The sequence below is a fragment of the Pteronotus mesoamericanus genome, unplaced genomic scaffold, assembly GCF_021234165.1.
Source record: "Pteronotus mesoamericanus isolate MK-2021 breed Mesoamerican mustached bat unplaced genomic scaffold, CSHL_Meso_final contig_56, whole genome shotgun sequence".
Taxonomy (NCBI): Eukaryota; Metazoa; Chordata; class Mammalia; order Chiroptera; family Mormoopidae; genus Pteronotus; species Pteronotus mesoamericanus.
This window is the reverse complement of record NW_026555201.1, coordinates 26,715,884-26,743,569: the sequence shown is the minus strand read 5'-3', so window position 1 is coordinate 26,743,569 and position 27,686 is coordinate 26,715,884. Positions and strand designations below refer to the sequence as shown.

The 27,686-nt window shown below is 34.8% G+C and overlaps 3 protein-coding genes across 6 annotated transcripts in view; 2 read left to right on the top strand and 1 right to left on the bottom strand.

The window, feature by feature from the left end:
- Positions 1-974, top strand: part of CEP290 (centrosomal protein 290) — a 95,873-nt gene extending 94,899 nt beyond the window's left edge. Inside the window, exon 53 of the mRNA XM_054580176.1 lies at positions 630-974. Within this exon, the coding sequence (XP_054436151.1) occupies positions 630-860 (231 nt within the window). The 3' untranslated portion in view covers positions 861-974. The remainder of the gene's footprint in view (positions 1-629) is intronic.
- RLIG1 (RNA 5'-phosphate and 3'-OH ligase 1) lies at positions 857-12,866 on the bottom strand. 3 transcript variants are annotated; one of them, XR_008529683.1, is made up of 8 exons: positions 12,641-12,866; positions 9,306-9,423; positions 6,979-7,074; positions 6,151-6,267; positions 4,365-4,562; positions 3,180-3,349; positions 2,550-2,699; positions 1,763-1,868 (listed from the first exon to the last, which is right to left on the bottom strand). XR_008529683.1 is itself a non-coding variant. In XM_054580174.1 (7 exons), exons 1-7 carry the CDS (start codon positions 12,728-12,730, stop codon positions 1,680-1,682), a joined length of 978 nt encoding a protein of 325 aa, XP_054436149.1. In that variant the 5' UTR covers positions 12,731-12,866; the 3' UTR covers positions 857-1,679. The 3 variants fall into 3 exon arrangements, 2 of the variants coding, with proteins under 2 accessions (XP_054436149.1, XP_054436150.1); XM_054580174.1 differs by lacking the exon at positions 2,550-2,699 and having other exon boundaries at positions 857-1,868; XM_054580175.1 differs by lacking the exon at positions 1,763-1,868 and having other exon boundaries at positions 1,875-2,699.
- A 5,750-nt stretch (positions 12,867-18,616) lies between these two features.
- The window catches only part of CUNH12orf50 (chromosome unknown C12orf50 homolog), a 42,140-nt gene continuing 33,070 nt past the window's right edge, over positions 18,617-27,686 (top strand). The window contains exons 1-2 of one of the 2 annotated variants that reach the window (XM_054579841.1): positions 18,617-18,643; positions 18,982-19,102. In XM_054579841.1, the coding sequence (XP_054435816.1) occupies positions 18,632-18,643; positions 18,982-19,102 (133 nt within the window). In that variant the 5' untranslated portion in view covers positions 18,617-18,631. The remainder of the gene's footprint in view (positions 18,644-18,981; positions 19,103-27,686) is intronic. The other variant, XM_054579842.1, reaches the window with a different exon arrangement.

Below are 27,686 nucleotides of genomic sequence, written 5' to 3'. Positions count from 1 at the left end.
CTTAAAAAAAATCTTTACTATGCTTTATCTCTTCAAGAATCTGTAAACAGAACAAAAGAACATAAAAGTTAACTAGTGATCACTGCCTATTCTAAATGGTCGTTAAAGCTCAAATTGTCTCTTCACCAGATGTGTAACTCTTTAGCCAGGCAGAAGCCCTAGTTTCCCTGGGCATAAATATTTATATGAAGTTGACCATTAATTCATTACAAATTATATATTTGTAAAGAAAATATAAATGAAGTCTAAGCCAAAGAATTTTAACCAAAACCTTAATGCTGTGAATAGCCATGTGTTCTTGCTTATCTCATTGAGTATCTGAGTACGCTTTTGAAAGATTAAATCCCCCTCTAGTTTAAAAGCTAATAAATTTTAGTCGAGGACTAGAACATCACTTACAGAATAATTTGATTTGATAGTTAACAGGTTAGTTACTTATACTGCACAATGAAACCTTAACAAAATCTTAAGAAAATACCTGTACCTTTTTAAGTGTATTTGGCTATTCAGATTACTTTCTGAATAGCCAAATACACTTTTCATGTTTATAATTATACCTCTTTAGTTCAAACCTAAAGAGTGTATTATGTACCTATGCATGGCTTTTAAAAACATTATGTTTCTATCAGGAGGAAATAAAAAAGCTGAAGAAAGAACTAGAAAATTTTGATCCCTCATTTTTTGAAGAAATTGAAGATCTGAAGTACAATTATAAAGAAGAAGTGAAAAAAAATATTCTCTTAGAAGAGAAGTTAAAAAAACTTTCTGAACAATTTGGAGTTCAATTGTCTAGTTCTACTGCTGCTTCTGAACAGCTCGAAGACGAAGAGGAAAGTCCTGTTAATTTCCCCATTTATTAAGGGACAGCTGTAACTGTAGTTTTAAATTATTTAACTATTCATTAATTTTACAAGTTAAAATTCCATCTGGAAATCAAGGAAGTCTCTGATCTATATGATTTCCTGTCTAATACCTTATACCTTTACCTAAACTTGAATTTTTAGTAAATAAAATTATATGGAATTTTTAACATTAGAAAAGTATATATTTGAGGATTTTCAAAGTGTTACGACTATCCAATAGGCTATAAGCCAGGATGAATGCCTGTGCATTCATAATATTTTAAGTTTTTAAAGAATGTGAGGGTAAACTTTAACCATTTTAACTTTCCAAATTGGGGGTTTTATATATACTTACCTATTTATATATGTGTTACAGTTCTTAAATTTTATGTATATCTTTTATATATATATAGAGCTATATATATATATAAAATAAGAATGAGCCGTATGTTTTCTTAAATGTTTAGCAAAATTACATTAAAGTCAGCTTAAACTATTTAACTTTGAAAGTAAATGATCCAAAATTGGTGGTTTCATTGTTGTCTTTAAATGACTACCCAGTTTCAAGAAGATGGAATCCAACCCTTTTGTACAAGGTGGGGAGCTTACTATTACAGGTTTAAGTCCAGAAGTTAAAATTCACTTGCTCATTCTAAATAAGACTTTAAATAAGTACTTCCAACTGGGAAATTCATTCCTTCAAATGCTGTAAGACATATAGCTACTACAGATAACAATAAATAGGAACCTTGAGATACTTCTACCTTTTAAACATGGTAGAATATTCAAGATTCACATAGAACAACAATAAAGCTGGTTTTTAATTACATTTCCAGATTATACATCAAGTATTATATCTTTGAGCCTACTATATTTCTGATTATCAATTTTTGAAAAATGATAAAATAGACACTTAGTATCAAAAGCATAGTCATGTTTGTTCAGGTTCATGTTAATAATAACTGGTTTTGAATTCAAGTAAGTATCTGGAATTGGCCAGCATAAACCAAGATGATGGCGATGGACCTAAAAACAGAAAAAATGGTATTAGCTTTAGGCTGTAATCTTCATTTGCTTAAAAATATTTCAGTGCTTAACATAATGCTAGGCACTACTTAAGGCTCCACTTTATCTTACCCTTTATTTTTTCATAGCTGCTTCTCCTCCTGATATATTACATATTTGTTTATTGCCTGTCCATCTCCACTAAAATGTGAGCTTCATGAAGGCAGAGAGACACATGTTTAGTGGACTCTATTTCCAGGACTTGGAAACATGCCAGGAACATAATCAGGGGCTCCAAAAATTTTAATAAAGGAATCTAATGCTAATATGGAAGCTAGCCAATTGTGGGTGGAGGGACATTCTACCCAAAGAGAAGATCATGAGACAGAATGCTTTTTTTTTTTTTTTTTTTACTTAATTATTTAAGTATGGTGAGAACATATAAAATGTGGGTATGCCTGGGAGATGAGGCAGTTCCAGAAAGTTAAGAGAAGCCAGATCATGAAAAATCTTAATGTCATTAAACAGTTTTATGCAAGGAAGTTAATATTCTCATTCATTCATAAAGAATGGATAGGACAGAGGTAACACTGAGAGTTACCTTTTAAGAGGATGACATAATATTTCAAGTAAGAATCCTGGCTTACATTAAAATTAACAGCTAATTAGTTGGGGAGAAAAAGACAGTCAATACATCAGAACCTTTAAGAACTGGCAGTCGGATGTATGAAGTAATGCAAAGCACGTTTAAAAATGGTATCTAAAACCATCCTGGTTTTGGCTTCAGTGAACTGTTGGAGTCAGGGGTTGTTATAACTAGGTCCAGTTTTGAACAAGACAAATTTCAAGAACCTGTGAGAAATCAAGTAGACAGACAGAAAGGACATAAAGTATAAAATAATTCATTCTGTATACATTAACTGACCCTTGACACTCTTTTAACTCAACAAATTATACAAAGTAAGTTTGGGAAATGCTGAGTTACACACAATGGGAGCGCTGGATTAGACAGGATTGAATGCTGTAACCGAAAAACATCTGAGGGAACACTGACGTGCAACGTTAATTTCTAAGAAGGGACTATGTAGTGTGCATGGTTTTCCAGGTATTTTCATCACTTTAATTCTGAATCACATCTAAAAGAACTGACACCCTACAGAATAAATATACACTGGGAAACACTATCATATAAAAAATGGCAACAAGTGAGATAAACAAATTAAATTTCTTTATCACACCATTACTGCAATTTGTAGAGTATTTTAGTGCCACTTCTACTTTGTTTTAGGAATATTAGAGGACATAATCACACAAGCTATTTTCCGCCCTTACCTTGATTAAACAGCCATCATTGCAATGCCATACTATTCCTTCAATTTTACCCTCTCTGCAACCTTCAAACCAGGACAAGAGATCACTGTACTTCAAGGGAGGTAGATTTCTTATTTGAAATGCTCCATGTGGTACAAGAAGATGTAACGGATGCTTCTTGCTTCCTAACCCTAAAGTGGTAAAATTTTGCCATTAGCCATACAAAGGTTTCAAGAATGAGAAAATCTACCTCTTAAAAAACAAAACAACAAAAACAAAACTTTTAGGCGGTTTCTTCGCAGAGAGATACACAAGTACTCTCACTCAAAAGTGGCACCATATCCCAGTAAATCTAAATTCTACTTTTGTCTACTTCATACCAGGGGTCCACAAACTATGACCTATGGGCAAAATCCAGTCAGAGGCCTGTTTTTGTATATAGTCTCAAAGGAACACAGCCACACCTATTCATTTAATTATACTACCTGTGGCCTGTTTTAGAGGTATCCACAAAAACCTAAAAGTTCCTCGGGACTTTCACAAAAAAAGTCCACCACTCCCTGCTTTACACCATAGCCACATTCACTATTATTCAATGTTTGCCAAACAGCCATGCCAGATCTCTGCTAACTTGTCCAATTACTATCTTATCTCCTTTCCACCTGCCAGTCTGCTTCTCATCTTTATATAGGACTTTGCCATTCAAGATGTAATGTTCTTGAACCTGTCTTCATTCATCCCCCGTCAACAATGTATTCCGCTGTACCCTTGGGACTGGTACTCAATTCATCACAGCCTGATATGTTATTCATCGCCAATTCTTTATTCTCTACACTTAACAATTAATGCTACACTAATTACCTAGCCATGGACAGCACATTATGATTTTCTTTCAGCTCAGTTCACCTAAATTTTAAAAAGCAATGAAAAGTTACACTTGAGTTACACCCTTCTTACATAGTTTTATAATATTATAGGGAAAAAAAAAAAAGAGGCTGAAAAAGAGTATTGTGGACTAATAAAATGATTAGGTAAATTTCTCCATGGACATAAAATTAATAGAAATGCCTATAAAAATGGCTATAATCCTAGGCTTCTTAAGTCAAATTTATTTGTCATTTCTGTGGGGTGAGGGGGGGGCGGGAAGCTGAACCTAGGAAGTTCTCTTTATAAATGAATTACTATACTGAACAAAGGTTTACTCACCATACGGGTTGCCATTAATATTTGTTCCTATGAGCTCCAGGGTCTGTTCTAACAGATCTGATAGAGGCACTGCCCTAATTTCCAAAAGACCAGGATCATCAGGATGCTGCTTCAGTACCAGGGCGATTGCAAATTCATAATTAACTACAGAGGAATGCCAGCAATACTGTTTGTTGTTTTTTTCTACTGGTACCCAACCTATCATTTAAAGAAAAACATGTTTGTTATTGCACTGTTTTTCTGTGCATTGAGACTTGAGGTAATTTTTATTTTTGTTGTAAATTTTCAGTATTTTCTGGATGTTCTATCACACACAAATATCACTTTTAAAAGTCAGAGAAATAAGTTTTATTCCTTTTTAAATTATTTTTAAAATTTTAAGGTTTCATTTTTTGATTCTGTTGAGAAATTACTTTGATTATTCACTACGGTGCACCCAGCATTTTTACTAGAAAACTCACCTTTTCAATTAAGAATTGAGAACCATTCTAAAACAGAATTAAAAATTTTTTTTTTTTTAAATTAAGTTTTCTCTCTCCCTTCTCTGCAGTTTCAGGGACAACAGACATATGCAGCAGCTGTACCACAATTCATTGTTTTGTTCCCATATTTACTGAAAAAAATATTGATTCCACATCTATTGAATGTTATTACTATTCCTGTCTTCAGCTGTCAGAAAAGACTTCCTCACTATACTATGACATACACACCATTGTGACCATCATATCTCTGATTTCATTATCCAGATCAATGGGAACACTCCCCACCCCATTTTTATCATAGTTCCATTAAAAAAATTCAAATTTAGTTCTGCAGTATCTCTGCCTAATAAACTTCAGGATACACTTCAAATTCCTTTCGATGGAATACAAACCCTTCAAGATCTGTGCCCATTCCACATCTCCAGCCTCAGTTTTTATAATCTCCTCAAATGTCATATACCCAAATATTCCAGCCAGAATAAAGTGTTAAATAAAATGTCCAGAAGACTCCATGATCTCTCCGTCTGGGAGTCTGCCCAAACTCACCTTCCCTCTTCCTTTCAGCTAACATCCTGGCTCTCAGGCTTCAGGACAGATGTCACTCCCCTTAGAAGCCTCCTTTATGCTCCACAGGTGAACTACGAATTCACACTCTTTTCTCTGACTATACCCTATGTGCTTTTTCCTTTTCATTCTTAAATCATGCTATTATTGGCAGACTTCTCCTTATCTCTACAAGACCTTTGAGAATAAGGATTTTGATCTTCATTTTGTGTTACCAGATTCTAAGAGTACTTTGTACATTTTAGGTACTCAAGACATGCCTGTAAACCTGAACTTTCCTCTGAGTCATCTTTCTACCTGGCACAGTTTTGCAAAAATTTTGTCTTCTCCAGTAAAACTACTTGTGAGATACTTATTTTCATCTCCCTTAATTGAAATAGTCTTCTAGGATCTTTGCAAAAAATATACACATAGTGTTACCTCCAATCGGAAAGGCAGAGGCTTCCTAACATCTCATTTCAGAAAAGATGCTATTCCGACTGAACACTTTATTTTCACAGGCTACATAGGTAGTAAACTGTCCATCTTAGAAGTGATTCTAAACCTGAGAGAACATTCTTGATATGAAGCATCTTTGGTATAAACTGTTACTTAACATAAACTAAGAAATTTTGTGCCATAGAGATATATACTATGAAAAATGAAATTAAAACTAAATTCTGTAATCTCTGATCAAATGTATCTTTTGTTCTTTGTACTAGTAAACACAAAATTGTATTTTAAAAGAGATTTCACAATACCAGGAATGTGTCCATTTTCATCAGGCATTGGATTTCCATTTAATTGTTCTATTTCCTTCGCTGGTATCCAGCACTCTGCAACAGGTTTGAAGTCCTCTTCAACATTCCAAAAAAATTCTAAAGGAGTTATATAATCTTATATGTGGTGATACTTTAAAAAAAATACAAAATACTGAGCAAAATCAAAGTAGGAATAGCTAATAAATCCCATAATATCAGGTGTCATATAATTATTCTTCATTCATTATCGCCATAATGTGACTATACTTCTCAGGGTTAGGGTACTAACACCTTAAATTTTCAATTTTGAACACACCAGCATTTGCAAATACGGAATAACAGTCTAACTAAAAGTAGCCAGTGTTCCCATGTGTGGATTTATGATGAATTTTTAATGCACTATGAATACATATATACAGATTACATATATGAATGAGCAGACTGCAACAAGTATGTATCTACTGATATAATATTGTCATTAATGATTAAAATTATAATAATCGTTTGAGATTTGTACCTGATTTATAAGATTACATGGTTGTCTCTTATGCAGACACAATCAAAATGTGTTGCTCATTATAATATATGTAGTAAATTTGTGTTTTAATAAAATTGACTTACTATATGAAGAGTAAGAGGAATGTCAGAAAAACATTTTAGAATATTTTTCAAGAAAATTCTTTTACATATATTCAATTTTAATTTTTTGCCCCAACGTGCTTAATTTTACAAAAGGATATAATGTATAAAAACACCACAGCAAGAACTAAATCACAAATTTCGGGTATACAAATCATGAAAAGCTGAAGAAAAGAAAGACCTACTAACCTTTTGTATTTTGTTTTGAATGTAGAAAATTTTTAAATCTTTTCTCAGCTAGTTTGTTAGGTTTTCTATCTAGTCGGGCCCACAGATACGGCTGACCTAAAAAAAATTATAAAAGGAAAAGAAAAATGTTACGAGGAAAACAATGAAAAATTTACTTTAAAACGCATTTCAGAATAAAAATTTTCAATAAATAGCAGGGCCATCTTCTTCAAGAGAAGCAACCCTAGAGGACCAAGTGAAGTAAGCAGTCTAACAGACCCATTCTACCAAGTGGTACCTGATATAAGACAAGTTTTGGCTAAAGAATTATGGGGATGATACAAAAAGAAAATATGTGGCCCTTTCGCAAGGCCATATTTTATTATAGCTAGCTTTTGTGAGAAACTGGAGCTACCTCTATACTAAATGGAAATATAACCAGATAATTCACACCCTCCCTGAAAGATTTTAACTATGGGTTAAACCCAGAAGATTTGGAATTAGGCTAAACTGCTCTGCAAGGCGTGACCCCTGGTCAAGGAATAAAGCACTGATTAATAGACATTTTGTAACCATGGGCTTGAGAAGTTTCAGGGCAGTGTGCCTGCCTTCATTAATGAGAGTCAGACTCCAGGACCGCTCTGCTGTTGAGGCTGGTTACTTAGCAGGAAGGTGCCTTTGTGACCAGCAAAATATAAAAATGCCCAGCTAAGACTCTATTTTGGATTCCCTGTTTCAAAGGTGTTCTGGGCACACAGCCGGGGTTCCTGCTTAAGCGAGTGTCCTTCTAGTGCCTGCAGTGTGGGAGGGTGGAGGGGCAACAGGAGCTTTCACCTGATCTCTTCTGACCCTTTGCTGTGACACAGTTTTTGGCTGTGTTGTAAATCCTTACTTTTAATACCCTTGCATTACTATATCTCCTTCACCTGTAATAAACTGGATTTGTAAGCAATGTCACTGCTAAGTTTTCTTTAGCAATCCAACCTTATTCAACTGCTATCATTATACATAATCACACAAAATTATACACATTGAAGTTTCTTAACATAAATACAGGAGAACCCGATTAAAGTTATAGTGTCATTTCTGGCTGAATGGACCTTTTGTTCTTTTCACTAGTAAACAAAAATACAGTTCACTTACATCAAGATGGTTACTATTAAAAAATAAACTAACAAGTACTGGTGAGGATGTGAAGAAATTAGAAACCTGTATACTGTTGGTAGGAATGCAAATGGTGCAAATTTTATGGGAAACAGTATGGAAGTTTCTCAAAAAACTAAAAATAGAATTATATGACTAAACAATTCCACTTCTGGATATATACCCAAAAGAACTTGGAAGCAGGGTCTGGAAAAGGTACTTTTACACCACGTTCATAGCAGTATTGTTCACAATAGCCAAAAGGTAGAAGCTGCCCAAGTGTACATCGATGGATGAGTAAAGAGAATATGGTATATACATACAACAGGGTACTATTCAGCCTTTAAAAAGAAGGGAATTCTGACATATACTATAAAATATAGATGAACTTTGAAGACATCAAGCTAATTGAAATAAGCCAGTCACAAAAAGACAAATATTATATATGATTCCAGCATTTGTACTACAGTTATCTAGATTAGTCAAAATCATACAAAGTAGAAAGGTGTTTGCCAAACGCTGGAGGGGAAGGGAAATGGTGAGATGTTTAATGGGTACAGAGTTTCAGTTTTGGAAGATGAAAATTGTTCTAGTGCTAGATGGTGGTAATAATAGCACAGGGTGAACTGTATGTGTCACTGAACTGTACACTTAAAAATGGTTAAAGTAGTAAACTTCATGTTATGTATCTCTTATCACAATTAAAAATGGGGGGGAAAAAAGCATTTCGGAAGAGATTTCCTGATACCAGAAATATGTCCAATTTGCATTTAACTGTTCTATTTTTCCTTGCTTGAATTGAGAGGTAATTTCACCATCCAAAAGGAATTACAAAGATTACTTCTCTTTTCAATGTATTTTTTTCTTTAACACAGTGGACAATTTCTACTTGAGTTTTTGACATTTTTTTAAAGTACTTTAAAATAAAATAAATCAAGAGACACTGTCAATAGTAATGAAAACATGGAATCAGCACTGGGATCAGCTTTAGGGTTAGACAAACCTAGGCTCTATTACCAGTTCAGCCATTCATTAATTACATAGTTTTGGACAAATTATTTAAGTCCTCTGGGCCTCTGTTTCTATACGTATGAAATGGAGAACTTACTGTACAAATTAGAGATAACGTATAATGCAATTATCATACTGTAGAGCCCTTAATGGGTACGAAGTAATAAACAGTATTTGTAGTAGTTTTATTTTACCTTTGTAGGTAGTAACATAACAACATGTTCCATCCACTTTTTCTGTTGGAATTGCACTGTATATATCTGCATCTAATGCCTTGTGACTTACAGTTTCAGTTGCCAAAACTTTAAATGGCTTAAAAAAGAGAGAGAAGAGAAAAACTGGTTTAACACAGACACCATCTATGCGCTTGCACACATTCTCACCTGGGATGTTCTTAATTTCTTAATTCCACTAGTTCTAAGGGGCAATCTTCTGTATACCTTCAAGACAGTTTAAAAATGTTTTGTCCATAAAGTTCTCAGGTACTATTCCCTGCTTTCTATGTAACAGGTACATGCTAAGCAATACCTGTTTTTCTCCAGATTACTGACTGTTCACTTTTTTTCTTTTAATCCACCATAATGAGCTTGACAGAAGGCACCACGTCCTATGCAGCGCTGCATCCCTACCATAGTGTTTAGTCTGTTCAATCCCTTACTTGACAATTATGTGCTAAATGGCTCCTGAGGGTTAAGCATTGTTCTTAGCCTGGAAAATACAGAGATGAAAGGAAAAGTACCTATCTTTGACGGAACTTTCTTTTTAACAAGGGAGAAAACAAAAACAAAACGCATAATAGGTCTGATAAGTGCTAAGGAGAAAAACAAGCAGGGGCTCTTTCAGCTGTAGTAGGGCCTAAACTGCGTATTTAAGTTACAATGTTTATGCTGTCAGGAAGACAAAGCAAAAAGAGTATCAACAACGGAGGAAAAGACTTTCTAGTGTTTCTATCAACTTTTCATGTGTAATACATTTTCATTTCTGAGAAAGCTTTATGCTACTGATTACAGTCTCAACTATTTGATATAACATTCACCTTTCATAATGTGAAAAAAGCACTGCAACATATAAACATTACACTTGTGTGAATAAGCTTAAGACTAAGTGGAAGTATTATTTCAGAGTCGAGTAAACTTAGGAAAGTAGCCTCCTCACTCTGGTACTGATTCAATACTTTTTTAACATAAAACTGAATGACTGGGGGATTTACAACTAATTTATGACATCAGTATCAAAGGATATCAATTCAACCTGTTGTGGCAGAACCAAGGTCTGGCCCATTAGAGTATGTTTAAATTTATCAAAGATCCTGGAGAGGAGATCACTCTGTCCGTGGAGCTCCTGATGAGTACAAATATCCCCTGCATAATAAATTGTCTACTACTCTCTGCTGTGGACATTTCCAAAGGACAACATAAGATAAAAAGCAGCACACAAAGTTCTCCTTCTTTACTGCCATTATAGACAAATTATGACTAGAAAAACGAGGCGTGTGTGTGCGTGTATAAAAACTAATAGACAGTAAAGTGGTCCTCAACAATTTCTGGATAGGAAAAATTACTGAGATAACTAAGATTTCATAAAGAAGGTCTGATTCAAAAAATTAAGAATTCTGGAGGTGATCTAGGTTGAGTATATAGATTTGTAAAAATACAGAGAGGCAGGACTGTGCCTGGTATGCTCACAGGAAAAAATAGACTTTGTGAGAATAAGACTTCACTTTAGTGATGCTGGAGAATAGACTGGGCCTGATGAACAGGAGGCCTTGAATTATAGTTAAGGACTTATATGCTATGCTATAAGCCAGCGACTTTCAACCTTTCACTTCATGGGATATACAGTCTAATTACTAAAATTCTGTGGCACGCCAAACAATATTTTTGCCAATGTGACAAAATAACCTGTATAATTTTGACTGATTTACAAAAAATAAAATAAAATAAAATAACAGTAATTACCTATCCTTTTTGCTCCAAAGTGACTTTTAAAAATGCAGGTGCCTATACTTGCATATAAGGATTTCTGGTACCAAGAATTAACCAATCAGACACAACCTTATTATGAGACATGACCAATAAAATGCAATTCCATTATATGACCTATATATTTATGATTCAAGACAGGGCATTCACACAAGATGGTATTGTTGTGTTGGCTGTTGTAATTTACTTTCATTTTTTTTTTTTGTTTGACAATCTAAGGAAAAAGAGGTCACTGCCCCTTACTAAATAGGAAGGTATTGCATGTTTTAAAAATTCTCGCATAACACCGGTTGAAAACCATTGCTATAAGCAATACTACAAGCTACTCTAAATTAAAGATAGACAAGAGAAAGGCTTATTTTTTCTGGTGGAGGGAACTTTTACAAACTACGCTCGCCACCCAATGTACAAAGCTGAAAATTCAGGATGACAATGTTTCATATGGATTAGGTTTGTCAGGGCTTGAAAAAAATAAAAGCTTGACAACTACTACAGACATTTAGTAGTAACTGTGGTTTTTTAACTAAAAAAGCATAATGATCATCATTCTGGTTGCAGGAACGATTAGGCAAGGGGATAAGCGGAGTGTAAAATATTAAGAACTGTAACAACAGTGAGGATAGTAGAACAGGAGAATAAAAAGAGACGTTATAAGTAAAAAAGCATCAAGGTAAATGGAAAACTGGCATGAAATGACTCCAGGGTTCATTCTTCAACAAATATTTATCCAGAGCCCACCAAGTGTCAGGTCCTACAAACGGGGACTACAGATAACATGGCAGCCTTAGCCTTAAAGGTCTTTCAGTCTGGAACACAAGGAGAAGGCCAGTGAGAATAATGTCAGGGGGCTGAAGGTGAATGTCAAATACACATGCAGGTTTTATATGAGTTGGAAGCACCCCACTGATAACTGGGGGATCTACTATAAAGGGGTTTGCTATATACTAAAGAATTATCCTGATTCAGGTTACTAACCTTATTCACCAGTGTTTACTCAGGGCCCTACAGGTGTAAAACTCGGTGCCAAGAGAATGAAAAAATCTCACAATTACTGGAATAAGAGGTTTGATCTTTGGTGACCAAACTAGGCTAGTGAGAACAGGTAAAGCAAGTTTTTCCTCTAAAAACTCCTCTTTGTCACCATCTTTTTAACATTTTTTTATTATTATAATTTTTTTAATCACCATCCTTTTGGAGAGAAGGCTTGGACTGCGGTGATTATGTAAATATAATACTTAAGGGGTTTTCCCCAAAAGTAGTAACCTGCGAAGAAAGGAGTATTATTTAAGATGTGGTTTTCAATATCTACGCGAGCAGAGGTTTGAATCGCCAGACCAGAAAATTCCTCTTGTAGATTTCCTCCCTCGTAACTGAGAAGGTAGAAGAACCTGGTTGGAGTTCAGGTCGTACGAATCCCCTACCCTAAACCTCCAAAAAGCTCCCAGCCAACAGAGCGGCTACAACTCGCCCGCGCACCCTCGCCTGACTGAAACAGAGCCAGAGCCAAAGCCAAGGGGAGAAGCCCGCGCGCAACCACACCCTGCTACCTGATGCTCCCTTTTGGTGGAGAGCTCCTCTTTCACTTCCGTCACAAAAACACACGGTATTTTGCGCTGCACCGAACCCAGGCGCTTCATGGTGAGCACGACAGGCAGTAGGAATGCAAAGTCCACTTCGGAAGAGCACCTGATCCCAGCAGAGAGAGGAGTCAGGCGTCGCACTCTAGCCACGCACACTTCACGCTCAGGCTCGGCGGCTGCGCTTACGACCTACAATACCGAGAGTGCGGCGGCGTAGTACGCACAGAAGCTTACCGGACCGCGGTGCCTTCTGGGAGTTGTAGTGCGGAAGTCGACACACTGCTAAGTGCCGTCCCCAGGGCTTCTTTCCGGTTTTGATGACATTGAACAAAACAAAGAACCGTTTCTGGGGTGTGTGTACTTAACTACATTTAGTTACCGGTGATATCTATGATAATTAAATAATTTCAAGTTCTAAGTAACGAATCATTTCAATTGCGATTTAACTCGTCTCCTGAAACATATTTATTTGCCTGTTCTCTTAATGAGTTTCTAGGTAAGCACTGTAGAAGTTTAGAAATATCCAGAAACATCCCAAAGCAGAATGAAAACTGATTTCTTAGAAAGAACGTTAAGGAACGCTATAATTAAAAACACCTGGGACAAAATAGTAATTACCTTTTGGATTACCCCTCATTGTGAACCATAACATGGTCGAAATTGGTTCTGATGTTAAGGAGTGAGTGCAAAGTTTAGCCCTAAAGTAACCCAAAACCGCACGAATACCTATAACCAGATTTAAATCTAAAGTTTTTCCGTAGGAATCTCATTTGTCTTAAATATGAGTTCCGTCAGTCCAAATGGCTAGAGTACTTGTAGTCAGTCAACTGCAGAACTAAAACAGCTTTGACTGTTTCTCAAAGCAATAGTGGAGGGTAGTGGTAAGACAATCAATGACTGAATAAAATAAAATTTTAAATATTTAGTAATAACCTTTCTGTCTCATGGAAGCTAGTAATCTCTCAGTAAGGGAATTTCACTACGGCCATTTTTTATGTGTTTTGACGAGACCTAGGTCTCATTTCTGTAATTGCTTTATCAGCAAGTATCACAATGTTTAGTATTTTCCTGACTTAGCCATTGGAAAATTAAACAACTATGTCTCACTTAGAGTATCTATACATGTATAAAGGAATTCCCAAAGAACAAAATATCCCTAGCAACAACTAGTACAGTTGTTTGATTGTTAGATTCAGAGGGGAGGGAGGAAAGAAGGGATCTGTAATTTGAAAATATTTACTCTCTCTTCTGCTATCTTTGATTTTCTCATAGAAAAACACGACATGACCAAAAAAAAAAAAAAAAAAAATTAAGGGGGTTGGGAGAGGGCTTCACCTGATGCTGGCTGCAAGATCTTGGGACCAGAACGTTCTTAGCATTTTATTATATTCAAGAGCTAGTAACTGTTTTACTCCTCCAAAGGAATCCTAAAAAGCATCTTGTTTCATGAGTTTCAAGGAAACAACAATTAAATAACCCTCACAACTATCAACTGTCATTTCCCAAACTGCCACAGAATCTTCTAGGTCTAACATTCTATCATTTGGGGGAAAAGGTTATCTTTAAAAACATTCCACTTGCTTTTTGAATAGTAGCAGTAAGGCGAACCACTCTTCAAGAAATGACAATTTCCAGTGCTTTTGCTCATTAGTGCCTGGAGCAAAGCCTCTGGCAGAAACAGAAGTCAAAGTCAGGAAAGAGCCACAGGACTAATCCAAGGTTATAAACTAGACCCCTACTCAGATGGGAAGTAGCCAGCAGCTTGCCTGATTCTCTTGAAACCTGTAGAGCCATCAAGAGGTTTCTACCAGCCCCCCACACTTAAAGTGGTGTTATTGGTTACGCACTGGAAGAGACTTTCTTCTCTGACTGATGTGTTAGTGTGCTAGCATTCTCCTAAGATGAAAGGCATAGTATGAGTCTACCTCAGCCAACACAAAATACATTTACAGAATTTTTGGGCCTATCCCCAGCTACAGAGGCAAATTTCCCATTACTCTTTTACTAGGAGGAAAAATCATCATGGTATGATCATAGCCTTCCCTGGAAGATGAGAATGAATTTTACAATAGGAAAGATGTGAATAAGGAAAGAAAATGAAGAAAAAGAAAAGAATTTAGAAAAAAAGAAGAGATTAAAGCCCCAGGCATTATACAGATTACCAAAATATACAGATTTATTTATTGTTCTTTGAAATGACAAAAAACAATAGCAAAACAAAAAAATTAACCCATTTTGGTTTGACCTGTTTTTGCTGAGTATTGGAATGTAGTTGTTCATGACATACTTCAAGAGGTAAAAACATTATTTCTGCCTTTTCCAAATGTAAAACATGGATTTTTGCAGTGGCTTTAATCAGGGAACTACACATAATCATGCAATAATGTTCTTTGGTAATAGTATTTGGAAATAGTCTAATGCAGCTGAAACTTGATAGGTGGAGTAGTTTACCTGGATGTAAAGACTAATTACATATATTGTTTAAGGGTATTTTTCCCAGTAACCTATGTACCTAAGACGGACACTTTGTTGTAGAATTAGTAGGGCAAAATAAAATACAAACTATCAGATTTTTCCATTAATTTCTACTAATATATTAAAGGGTTCAGCCAAATATTTATTCTCTACTTTTCACTTATTTTTAATACTGCCTACTTCATTCTATTATATTCTCTTACTTATAGTTATAAACAAACAACTGTTTTCTAAATATTAGTTTCTTGTTTTATTTCCTAGATTTTTACCCGAAAGCATTGTTTTCAACAAGTTCATACTAATTAGTCTGTTTTACTTAGACAAAAATGAGGATCCATATCTCTTGATCTTTTAAGTTTCCAATTAAGAGTACATTGCAATTTAAAAGTACATTTTGATCTACTGCAATCTATCATCCTTATGACATCTTCTAAGTCACCTACTTTGAATATTTTTGTTAATTTCTTCTAGGTTCTAGTACTTTTAGTAAAGATACTAAGATGAAGAAAGGTCTCAACTGCTGACTGAAATGTCTCATTCTGGAAATCAGAGTACATCATTTTGCTTTCAACAAATTCTCAAAATTTGCAAACACTCTGGAAGCTTTCCACTTTAGGAAGAATCTCTTCCTCATTTTATGATGGATGAATAATGAATGGAATACAGCTACAAGATGAATAAGTAATCCAATTTATTTTCAGGTACCTATTAAAATATTGAAGTCTGAGTGATTTTTTTTCAAATCAGTGAATAGCAGTGAGTATATATTTTAATAATTTATTATCTTGAAACATAAGTAATATATTTACCTATTTAAAATTTTAATTTTATTTTCAAATCATATGTAGAAATAAAGTTTAGAAAATAGCCATTTAGTTGTGAAATACCTTATAATTTAACATGAAATTTATTAACTAATTTATGTTCATATTCAATCACAACATTGAAAGAAAATATTTTATTTTTACTAGTCATTTTTGGTTAATATACTAGAATTGATTAAGAGAAATACTGCACAGTATTTGCTAAGGTAAACTAACCTACAGTTACATGTGAGGTCACTTATGATGAGCAAACAATGGATTTGGTAACAATGAGGAAAATTCTGGAAGTTTGAGTTTGTGTGCTTACTAGCAACCACTTTCAACATTTCTGCAAAGCTAGAGAAGGTATCTTCTAATTTAAATTTCTTTAAGAATTACCTATTGTGTAATATACTGTCAGCAGCAGGTCAGTTTTAAAGGAATACTACTGATAGCCTGAAAGACTGTGGAAAAGAAAGTCTTTTCCCCCTTACACACTGATAGTCCTTATATTTGTGTTTCTGCAATTTTTATATTAAAAACTTTGGATTAGCAGCACAAGAGTTGAAAATGGCAGAAGTTGGGAATGACTGCTATTTCTTTTTTAATTCCACATGCATAAAGGTAAATATTATACAATTTATAGTACTTCACATGTTAAATCTTTTTAGAATGAAGGACAATATGCCAATAATTTCTGTTGCTGAATCAAAATTTACTAATTTTACATAAAATATTTTATGAATGTAAAATCTGAAGTAAAAGCTTATCTTGTATTTATGATATATTGAGTATTTCTGAGGAAATCTGTGATAATTTAAAATATTTGTTTGAAACTACCCTTATGTATGACATTTACATACCAATGGCTTTTTTTCATCTTCATATGGCATTTTGCCAGTATTATGACTCTGAGATATCAAATTATTAATATTGAAACATTACATGATACATCATACTGTTTTGGTTAATGTGATTTCAGTCATGTAAGTTCTAATAAATTCAGTTCATTATCAAATTTAGTTTAAAATCAATTTGATTCCTTATTTGAAATTCATTAACCCACATTATGAATTTTCATCTGTCAAAAGTCTGAGTAAAAACAAACATTTAATATCATAGAAAAATGAAAAGGAGTAATATAAACAAGTTAGCCACATATGAATTAGGTTTATAAAGTTAAATGGAAAAAATATTGAATCTAAGAGATTAGGATTAATGGAGCCCAATGAAACCAAATAAATGGAGAAACTCAATGTTTGGAGCTTCCTGTGTCTGACAAAATGAACCCAGTGAAAGACAGGATGTGTCTAGTTTGAGGTGTTTCATCTCTGATGGGAAACCTGAATAGAATCAACCTCTTTGACCATTAAAATTAGATTCTCTTCTATTGCTTGTTACCCTATGGTCAAACCCTGGGATGAACTATAAAAATAGAATTTATGTTCTGTGTGGGCAGAAAGTTCTGTCTGTTCCACTGCTAATAACTGCAAATACTTAGCACAGTGACTGATGGGGTAGAAAGTTCAATGAATAATTAAATAAATAAATAGAAATAATAATTGCAATCACAATACTGTATCTCACATAATTTTTACAACAATCTCTAAGGAGGTCATATTATTCCCCTTTCACACATGAGGAAACTGAGGCACAAAGGTGGTGAGTAACATATTGGCTGTGGCTATGGACCAGTAATAGAACCAGTAGTTCAGATACTGGCTTACCGAGCCTCTTCACACTACCTCGTACTATGAGATCCACAGATCAACTTTTAAAATGGGCAGGGAGTGAAGACAGGCATAAGAGTGTGGTCAAAGATGAGAAACAATCATGGAACATGTGTCAAAATGGGGAAGAACTTATGGGCTATTTTATTGTATGTTTCCTACCTCTCTGCCTAAAAAACTTAGTTTTTCTACTCTGGATCCATGCATAAAAGACAAAGAATAAAAACAGCTATAGCAGCCCATTAAATAAGCGACATCTGCTTTTGCTTTTGTTGGTATAAAGATGTTGGTGTGTATATGTATTGGCACAATTGTTTTATCTTCGTAGACCAAAGGCATAAAGCACATTTAATGTGACATAATGTGATAATTACTTAAAATTCTGTAATAATCTAAAGTTTAAACTCCATTCACTATCTTTGTAGATTGAGTAAGAAAACATGATTTAATAAAAAAGATTGACTAACACAGATCATCTCTGCAAGTAGAATATGGATTGGAAAAAAAAAAATCTAGCTTCAGAAAGGGAAGTTGTTCTGTCATTGGCTTGAGATGAAGAGTATCACTGGACTCATATATTTATCCTGGGTGACCTACATGGATTAAATGATAATAAAAAATAACATTTAATCAGTGACTTGTGACATGTACTATTTAATTAGATTATATTGTAAATCACTAAAAATATAGTAATTTGTGAAATTTTAAATTTATAGCCTTATATTTCTGATATTTTTAAATTCTAATTTGATCTCATATTCTCTTCAATTAATTAGCAACTTCTTGTTGAACATTAATGTTAATGTATTGAGTTTTCTACACTGTTCACTTCTTTCTTTCAGGGTTCCCAGTGCCGATTCCGACACTGTAAAAAGGCCCTTGGCAGTGACACTGTATGCTCATTATGGAGAGAGGGCAAATGTTTAGATCCACTTTGCAGATTTAGACACATGGAAATGCAGGTAGAATTACTCAGCATCATTATGTTTGTTAAAATGATCTCTTTTCAGTAATATTGAACTATTATAAAATAATAGAGAAAACTTAATTTTTTCTACTGCTTAATTTTAGGCTTTTTGCACTTTGTCAATTTAAAATCTTAGTAAATTGGAGGAGTATGTTTTAGGAATAATCATTGTATCTTTTAAATAGCAAAGTTTAAAAATATTGAAAACCAGGAAACACACACAGGATCCTAAATCAGGAATTGCAATAGTTTTTCTCACTTTCTGTTTTGTTGTAGTACATGGTATTTATTATGATATCTGATCATTACATGTCTCCCACCTCCTTTGTCTAGCAAAACTGCAGTATTTCATGCTTCTGGGAAACTCAGCCTCTTGGTTGTGTGAAGATCAGTTGTATCTTTTATCACAGCAAACCTCGAAATATCAATGGATTATTTTTGCCACCAAGTAGCAGTGAGTATATTATGAATAACATGAATATACCATGTTATAACCTGGTTTTGGAGGAGCAGCACAGAATAACACATTAAGTAAAGTATGGCATGGTGAATAATATGGATGATCTGGGAGGATTCTATCAAAAATCATGAGATAAAGTTTAGAATGAGCCATCAAGTAGCTAATAAGATAAAGTAAGTGAACAAAGAGCAAGTTAAACTTTCTGTAAGTCTGTGTATCTAGAGTGGATTTTATTCACCTGAGAAGTAGGACGACTACTGACCTCACTAGGTAGAAGGAAACCCTGTTCCTGCAAGACATCACACAACTGGAGCCAAGTTCAGAGGCCATAGCCTCACCGTTGCCCCTTGGAATGCGCAGAAACTGATCTCGTCGGCAGGGAGAGCAAGGGCATGCTCTGTTTTCCACTTCTGTTTCCAGAAGAGCAGCTATACATGAGGTTCTTCCTAAGACAAAAGTGGTATAGAAGATGTGATCCCACTCTTGCAAAAGCTATGACACAATTCAATGCAACTAAATGATATTGAGAGTCCACTATGTGCTTGAACATCTCACTAGGTTTGGGAGGTGGAGGGAGATTCAGAAGACACCATATCCTAAAATATGAATGTCAAGAACCTTGCTTAAGAAGTTTGGGGGTGTCAGGTTTCCCTGATAGTGTAGCTATTTCACTCTTTTGCTATGGAATATTTTTGCTGATGAAATAGCGGTTCCGGAAATAAACGTACAGGATATCAGATCTTGTGATTTGAAAACTTGGCTTCAGATAGTCCTTAGCAAATGGATAACTAAGAATTAGGTACCTTTGTTATATTATTCTGGAAAATTCTGGTCTCATAATATTCATCACACATGTAATAGCTTGATCCGTGTTTCTCTTCCTCACTAAACTGTAAACATTGCAAGGGTGGAGATCATGACCAGTTCCCTTACAAATGCTTTGCAAAGTACCTGGAGCACAATTGCTTAGTAAAATTGGATGTATAGATAGATGAATGGGGGATGCATAGATGACTACTGAAAGGTAATCTACTGGGATGAAAGTTTTGCACCTATTAAGTGATTAATGTGACCCCATTTGTATACATATAGTATGATTTTATTTCATGAGGAATGTTTTACTAAATTCTTTGTATCTATTTGATAATTTGCTTCTTAATGGTCTATGGATAAATTACTATCTTTCAAACCAGCTCTTTAAGGATAAAGGCAAACAAAGACTGCATGGCTGGGCAAAGAAAGGGTAGAATGTGCAACTGATGTTTATTTGGCTACCAACTATAAGGCATGTCCTGGGCTGAGTTTTGTAGTGATACATTTTATTATATCATCTACTAAATGTGTAATTGTGGGGTCAAATATAACTTATGGCTTTTTTAGAATTCTCGATTTCACCAACAAGTGTCAGGCTGAGCCTAACTCTTGGAGTGAGCTTTTCCCTCTCTTAGAGGGGTATAATCTAGATTCAGGAACTGGGACCAAACCTTCCCTTGGCACTCTTATCTCTATTGTGAAAAGGAATAAGCTGTGTTCACAGGATGCTAATTCCCCGCTTCCTCAAACCTCCTTTCCTCTGTATAAAGGGACAAGAGGGAGCCACGCACACCCATTTCACCCTCCAACACAGCCTCCTCATGTCCACTTCTCTGTTTTGAATTCACCAGGACTTATTCCATTCTGCTCTTTAATTCCTCTTTGACTGTTTTTCTAGGAAAACAAAATACTCCTATTTGTTTCTCCTCTATTCTTATACTACTACCATACTCACAGCTCACACCAAACAATTTTCTGTGACACCAGATGGGTGTCTTACAGTTCAGTTTTATTCTGACATTAGAAAAGACCCCACAGGCCTTAAGCTAAATCCAAAAAGACTGCCCTCCTCTTTAGATATCAATTCCTAGTAGCAGGTCGCTGGGTTACAACTAACTTGGCTACAATTTAGAGGTTCCCATTATTTCTCTCATTGAATTGAATCATTTGCTACAATTGCTCACAAAACTCAGAAACTCTTGCTTATGTTTACTAGGTTGTTATATAATAAGGATATTATAAAAGATACAGATGAACAGTCAGGTACAGAGATACATAAGGCAAGGTCGGGAAGGGCTGGAGCACAGGGATTTCTGTTCCTGTGGATTTGGGGTGTGCCACCTTCCTGATAGGTGGATGTGTTCACCAACCTAGAAGCTCTCTGAATTCTGTACTTCAGTGATTTTTATGGAGGCTTAAATGACTCACCTTGTTCTGGTGCTCTGTCACCTCTCTGAGTGTATCTCCCACAACTCCTGCTTGCTCACTGTGCTCAACCTACACTAGTTTCCTTGCTTTTCCTAGAGCATGTTAGCACGCTCCTGCTTTAGGGTCTTTACTCTCAATATCTTTATGGCTAATTCCTTTACCTCTTCTTTTAATGAGGAGTATTCTGAACACTCTTGAAATGTAATCAGTCCTCCTTACACATTTCTTATCTTCCTGGCCTTTCTGTACCTTCTTTTTGCCATATCCCTTATAATTTTCTTAGATACAATATAATTTACTTGTTTTCTACATCTATTGTTCATTGTCTGACGTCTCTCTTTAGAATGAATGTTCCAAAAGAGCAGGTGTCTATCTTCAGTTCACTGATGAATCCCAAGCACCTAAAATTGGAACATAGAATTAACTATCATATAGTGCCCAATTCTACCCTAGAAAGTTCCAAACAGTACGTACAGTGGTGGGAAAAAGTAGGTTCACAGTTGTGAATCTGCAAAACACAGAGTTTATTCTTGTTTTATTATTTATCAAATTACTGTATTATTTATTTGTATTCCAACTGTATACCCACTTTTGCCTATTCCTGTATTTGTGTTAAGCAGGCAACTATTTTCCCTCTGTCCAGACACATTTCTGTGCTCTAGGAAAGCAGATTCAGTTTCTAGACTGTAGGAATCACTAAGCTCAGTTAAATTATGTGTTGAACAACCATATTATCTGTTCCTTTTGAAAACATTTCACTACTTCAAAAATTCTAATTTGATCATTTGTAGACCTAATATTTCCTATAATATTTCCAAGAACACCTGTCCACCAAGGTCCTTGTCAACCAAAGCTGGGACCATAAATTTTCTCACCTTAGACAAAGATTACTTTATAAAACTGTACATTTATTGAAATCTTCCTCTTTATGTTTCAATAAGTGCATGTGATTGATAAATTCAGGGGGAATTATCACAATTCTTTGGTAGCAAACTATAACTCTTGATTTACATAGCATTGTGCAATGTATGCATAATTTTGTCTTGTCAGGTTAAAATAAGATAAAATTTAGACATTAAAAAGTGCAGCCTATGATAATTTCTAAGGCCTCTGATCAAGGAGTTTAAAACCCATTATGTGATCCATGTTAAGTGGGCGAGTTGAGCCACAGCAATGCTGAGTACCCAACTGTGCTTTTTCATAACAAGGTGCTTGCCAAAAGCAATTTTTCATTAGTTGATTTGCTGTTGTATGTTATTTTTAAACACTAAATGAAATTATGAAGAGGCCTGCCTTTTTTTTTTTTGTCTGAGGATATAAAACTTTTTGAAGTTTAAACTTTAATCTGCTAGCAAATTAAAAAAGGTTTTGGGCTTTTTGAAAGAGACTTCATTTAAATGTTGTTAAACTAGACATTTTAGACATAAACCAGACAATGTAGAAATAAGACTAATCCCTCTACTTATGATCTCCAAGTCAAAAATCAAATAGCTGCTAAACCAAATGATAGTGCTAAGAAAATAGAAATTAGTTGATATTTGCTCTAGTTATAAGAATTAGATAGGCATTTCTGATTACATTTTATATTTTCTTTGCAAGCATGGTACTTTTCTTTCTCCCATGATATATGTTAGAGGTTAGTTTACTCAGAATAACTGTTTTTCTTAATGAACTGCCAAATTTTGCTGAGGAAGAATTTATTCAAAACATAGTAGCTAATACATTGAAGCAATTGTTCTATAGTGAACAACTGAATGGGATATTTGATTCTTCTTTATTCTAAGTCACTCTCTTATAAATGCTTTGGATGACTATGTAGACGCTTTAAATAAAGTTTGGATCGGCTCATTTTAGGTTTTGCCTAAATGAATATGTGTACAATGACCTTTTTATTCTAAGTCTTGAAAAAACATTTTATAATAAATGGCTTTTAAATAGTTTAACAAACAATTTGACTTGAATATATGCATCAGTAAAAGACTAATTTTTGAGCGTATGTGGGGAGAGGAGGAGATGAAGACAGAGTAAGACAATTAATTTTTTATGATTATAAGAGAAAAACTTTGTTCACCTTAGTTCTTTCCTCTTTGGGGGAGGAGAAGAGGTGTTGAGTAAATGAAATAATCCATACAATGTTGACCCTTGAAACAATTTGTGTTTAAAAGGGCAACTCTTCATCCTGACTGAACACGTGTCTCTTCTCACTTGTGATCCAAAGTGCTTCTGAAAGTCCAAAAAAAACCAAAGGCAGGTGCTCAAATAGTTCTCTAGTCCTAACACTTGTTAGTTGTGTCTGAGGCCTCCACAGACTTGTTTTTTGGGACAGTATTAACTGAAATTATAATTATGATTTTTAAAAAATAAGTAAGCTTATCAGAAATGGGAAAATTTCATATTTAGTATTTTCAAATAATCTCTTATATTAAGCATTTTCTTTTTTATAATTACTATTTTTTATTATTGTTATTCAGTTACAGTTGTCCCACCTTTTTCCCGATTGCTCTCCCCTGCCCTGACCCTCCATAGTCAACCCCATTGTCTGTGCCAGTACGTCCTCTATACACGTTCCTTGACTTACCCCTGCCCCTTTTTCTCCTGTTACCCCCCCTACCCTCTCCCCTGTGGTCACTGTCAGTTTGTTCTTTATTTTAATGTCTCTGGTTCTATTTTGCTGTTTGCTTAATTGATTAGATTCCACTTATAGATGAGATCATATGGTATTGGTCTTTCACCGCCTGGATTATTTCACTTAGCACAATATTATCCATTTCTCACCATGTTGTGGCAAAGGGTAGGAGTTCCTTCTGACTTTGTTCTGTGTAGTATTCCATTGTGTAAATGAACCAGTTTTTTTGATCCCCCCATTGACTGATGGGCACTTAGGCTGTTTTTAGTACTTGGCTATTGACAATAACACTGCTATGAGAATTGAGGTGCATAGGTTCTTTTGAATTGGTGTTTCAGGATTCTTAGGGTATAATCCCAGAAGTGGAATCACTCTGTGAAAAGGCACTTCCATCTTTAGTTTTTTGAGGAAATTCCATAGTGTTTTCCACAGTGGCTGCACCAGTCTGCATTCCCACCAACAGTGGACTAGGGTTCCCTTTTCTCGACAACCTCGCCAGCACTTCTTGTTTGTTGGTTTGTTAATGATGGCCACTCTGACCAGTGTGAAATGACATCTCATTGTGGTTTTAATTTGCATTTCTCTGATGGCTAGTGATGTTGAGCATTTTTTCATGTGTCTCTGGACTCTCTGTATGTCCTCCTTGGAGAAGTGTCTATTCAGGTCCTTTGCCTATTTCTTAATTGGATTGTTTGTCTTCCTGGTGTGTAGTCATGTCAGCTCTTCATATATTTTGGACATCAAACCTTTGTCCAAGGTGTCATTGGCAATCTTTTCCCATACAGTTGGTTCCCTTTTCATTTTATTGATGCTTTCTTTAGCTGTGCAGAAGCTTTTAATTTGATGTACTCTTATTTGTTTATACTATATCACTTACCCTAGGGGATGTATTTGTAAAAATATTACTGCATGGGGTATCTGTAATTTCTCTGACTATGTTCTCCTCTAAGACTTTTAACGTATCATGCCTTATATTTAAATCTTTTACCCACATTGAGTTTATTTTGGTGTATGGTGTAAGTTGGTGGTCTGGTTTCATTTTGGGGATGTACTTGTACGTCTCTCCCAACACTATTTGTTGAAGAGGCTATTTTTACTCCATTTTATGCTACTGCCCCCTCTGTCAAATATTAATTGACCATTTTTACATGCGTTTATTTCTGGGCTCTCTATTCTGTTCCATTGGTCTATGTGTCTATTCTGATATCCATATCAGATTGTTTTGATTTCAGTAGCCTTGTAATATAGTTTGATATCAGGTATTATGATCCCTCCTACTTTGTTCTTCTTTCTTAAAGTTGCTGAGGCTATCGGGGTCATTTATAGTTCCATATAAATTTTTGAAATATTTGTTCTATATCTGTGAAATATGTTATTGGTATTTTGATAGGTATTGCATTGAATCTATAAATTCCTTTGTGTAGTATGGATATTTTGATGATGTTAATTCTTCTAATTCATGAACATGGTATATGCTTCCATTTATTTGTGTCTTCCTTAATTTCTTTCTTCAGTGTTGTGTAGTTTCTGAGTACAGGTCCTGTATCTCCTTGGTTAAGTTTATTCATAAGTATTTTATTTTTCTTGTTGCCATAGTAAATGGAATTTTTTTCCCCTAACTTCTGCTTCTGATATTTCATTGTTAGTGTACAAAAAAAAAAAATGCCTTTGATTTCTGAATGTTGACTTTGTATCACTCCATTTTGCCAAATTCACTTATAAGATTGAGTAGTTTTTTGGTGGAGTCCATATGGTTTTCTATGTACATTATCATGTAATCTGCAAACAGTGAGAGCTTTACTTCCTCCTTTCCAGTTTGGATGGCTTTTATTTCTCCTCCTTCTCTGATCACTGTGTCTAGAACCTCCAATACTATGTTGAATAGAAGTGATGAAAATGGACACTTTTGTCTTGTGCCTGATCTCAGGGGAAAAACTTAGTTTTTGCCCATTGAGCATGATGTTGGCTATAGGTTCTCATATATGGCCTTTAATATATTGAGGTACCCTCTTTCTATTCTCACTTTGTTGAGTGTTTTTATCATAAATGGATTCAGTACTTTATCAAATGCTTTTTCAGCATCTGTTGATATGATCATGTGGTTTTTGTCTTTTATTTTGTTTATGTGATATATTACAATTTATTCATTTGAATATATTGTACCATCCTTGCATCCCTGGGTGAATCCAACTTGATCATGGTGTGTGATCTTTTTAATGTATTGCTGGATCCAGCTTGTCAATATTTTGATGAAAATTTCAGCATCTTTGTTAATCAGCTTCATTGGCCTATAGTTTTCTTTCCTTGTATCTTTATCTGGTTTTGAAATTAGGATAATACTGACCTCATAAAAAGAGTTTGGGAATCTTCCCTTTTCTTGGATATTTTGGAATAGTTTGGGAAGAATTCAGGTTAGCTCTTCCCTAAATGTTTGGTAAAATTCTCCTGTGCAGCTGTCCAGTCCAGAGATTTCATGTGCAGGAGTGTTTTGATTACTGCTTCAATTGCACCAGCTATTATCAGTCTATTCAAGCAGAACTTCTTGACTCAGTTTTGCAGGATTAGAAGTTCCTAGAAATTTACCCATTTCACCCAGGTTTTCAAATTTCTTGGCATACAGTAGTTCATAGTCATTTCTTATGATCCTTTGTATTTTTGTGGTATTGGTAGTAATTTCTTTTCTTTCATTTCTGATTTTATTTGGGTCCTCTGTTTTTTTCTTCATGATTCTTGTTGAAGGCTGATCAATTTTGTTTATCTTTTCAAAGAACCAGCTCCTGGATTTATTCATCCTTTGAATTGTTCTTTTAGTCTAAGTCATTTAATTCTGCTCTGATCTTGATTATTTCCTTCCTTCTACTCTGGGCTTTGTTGCTGTCTCTCTAGTTCTTGTAAAGGTTGGGTTAGGTTGTTCATTTGAAATGTTTCTTTTTTAGGCAGGCCTGTATAGCTATCAGTCTTCCTCTGGCGGCTGCCTTTGCTGTGTCCAAAAGGTTTTGGGTGTGTATATTTTCATTTGTTTCTATAAACTTTTTGATTCCTTCCTTGATCTTGTTGTCTTACCCATTTGTTGTTTAATAACATGTTATTCATTCTCTGTGGATTTGATTATTTTTGAATTTTGTCCTTGAGTTTGGTTTCTAGTTTCAAGCCATTGTGATTCAAGAAAATGCTTGATAATGATTTCAACTTTCCTGAATTTTTTTGAGGCTTGTTTTGTGTCTTATCATGTGGTTTATCTTTGAAAATATTCCATGTGCATTTGAAAAGAATGTATATTTTATATACCAGTTAAGTCCATTTGATCTAGCATGACAATCATTGCCACAGTATCCTTGTTGATTCTTTATTTGGAAAATCTGTCCATTGTTGACAGTAGGGTGTTAAAATCCCCTATTATAAGTGTGTTGTTGTCTATATCTTTCTTCAAGTCCTCCCAGATTTTTCTTATATATTTGGGTTCTCCTATGTTGTGGTCATGTATATTTATATCTTCTTGATGGATTCTTCCCTTAAGTATTATGAGGTGACCTTCTGTGTCTCTTTTTATAGTCTTTGTATTGAAATCTATTTTTTTAATATACATATTGTTGCCCTGTTTTTTTTTTCTTCTTCTCTATTTGCTTGGAATATTTTTTCCATTCTCTCACTTTCAGTCTGTGTAGGTCATTTGTTTTGAGGTGGGTCTCTTGTAGACAGCATATATGTGGG

Bases quoted from the DNA above. Each gene is read 5' to 3' on its own strand.
- RLIG1 (XM_054580174.1), bottom strand. From the start codon at position 12,730: ATGAAGCGCCTGGGTTCGGTGCAGCGCAAAATACCGTGTGTTTTTGTG. The intron at 6,268-6,978 runs GTTAGTAGGTCT...TAACTCCTTTAG, and splicing joins TTCAAAACAAAATACAAAAG to AATTTTTTTGGAATGTTGAA. The intron at 1,869-3,179 runs GTAAGGGCGGAA...TTCTGTTTTTAG, and splicing joins ATGATGGCTGTTTAATCAAG to GTCCATCGCCATCATCTTGG.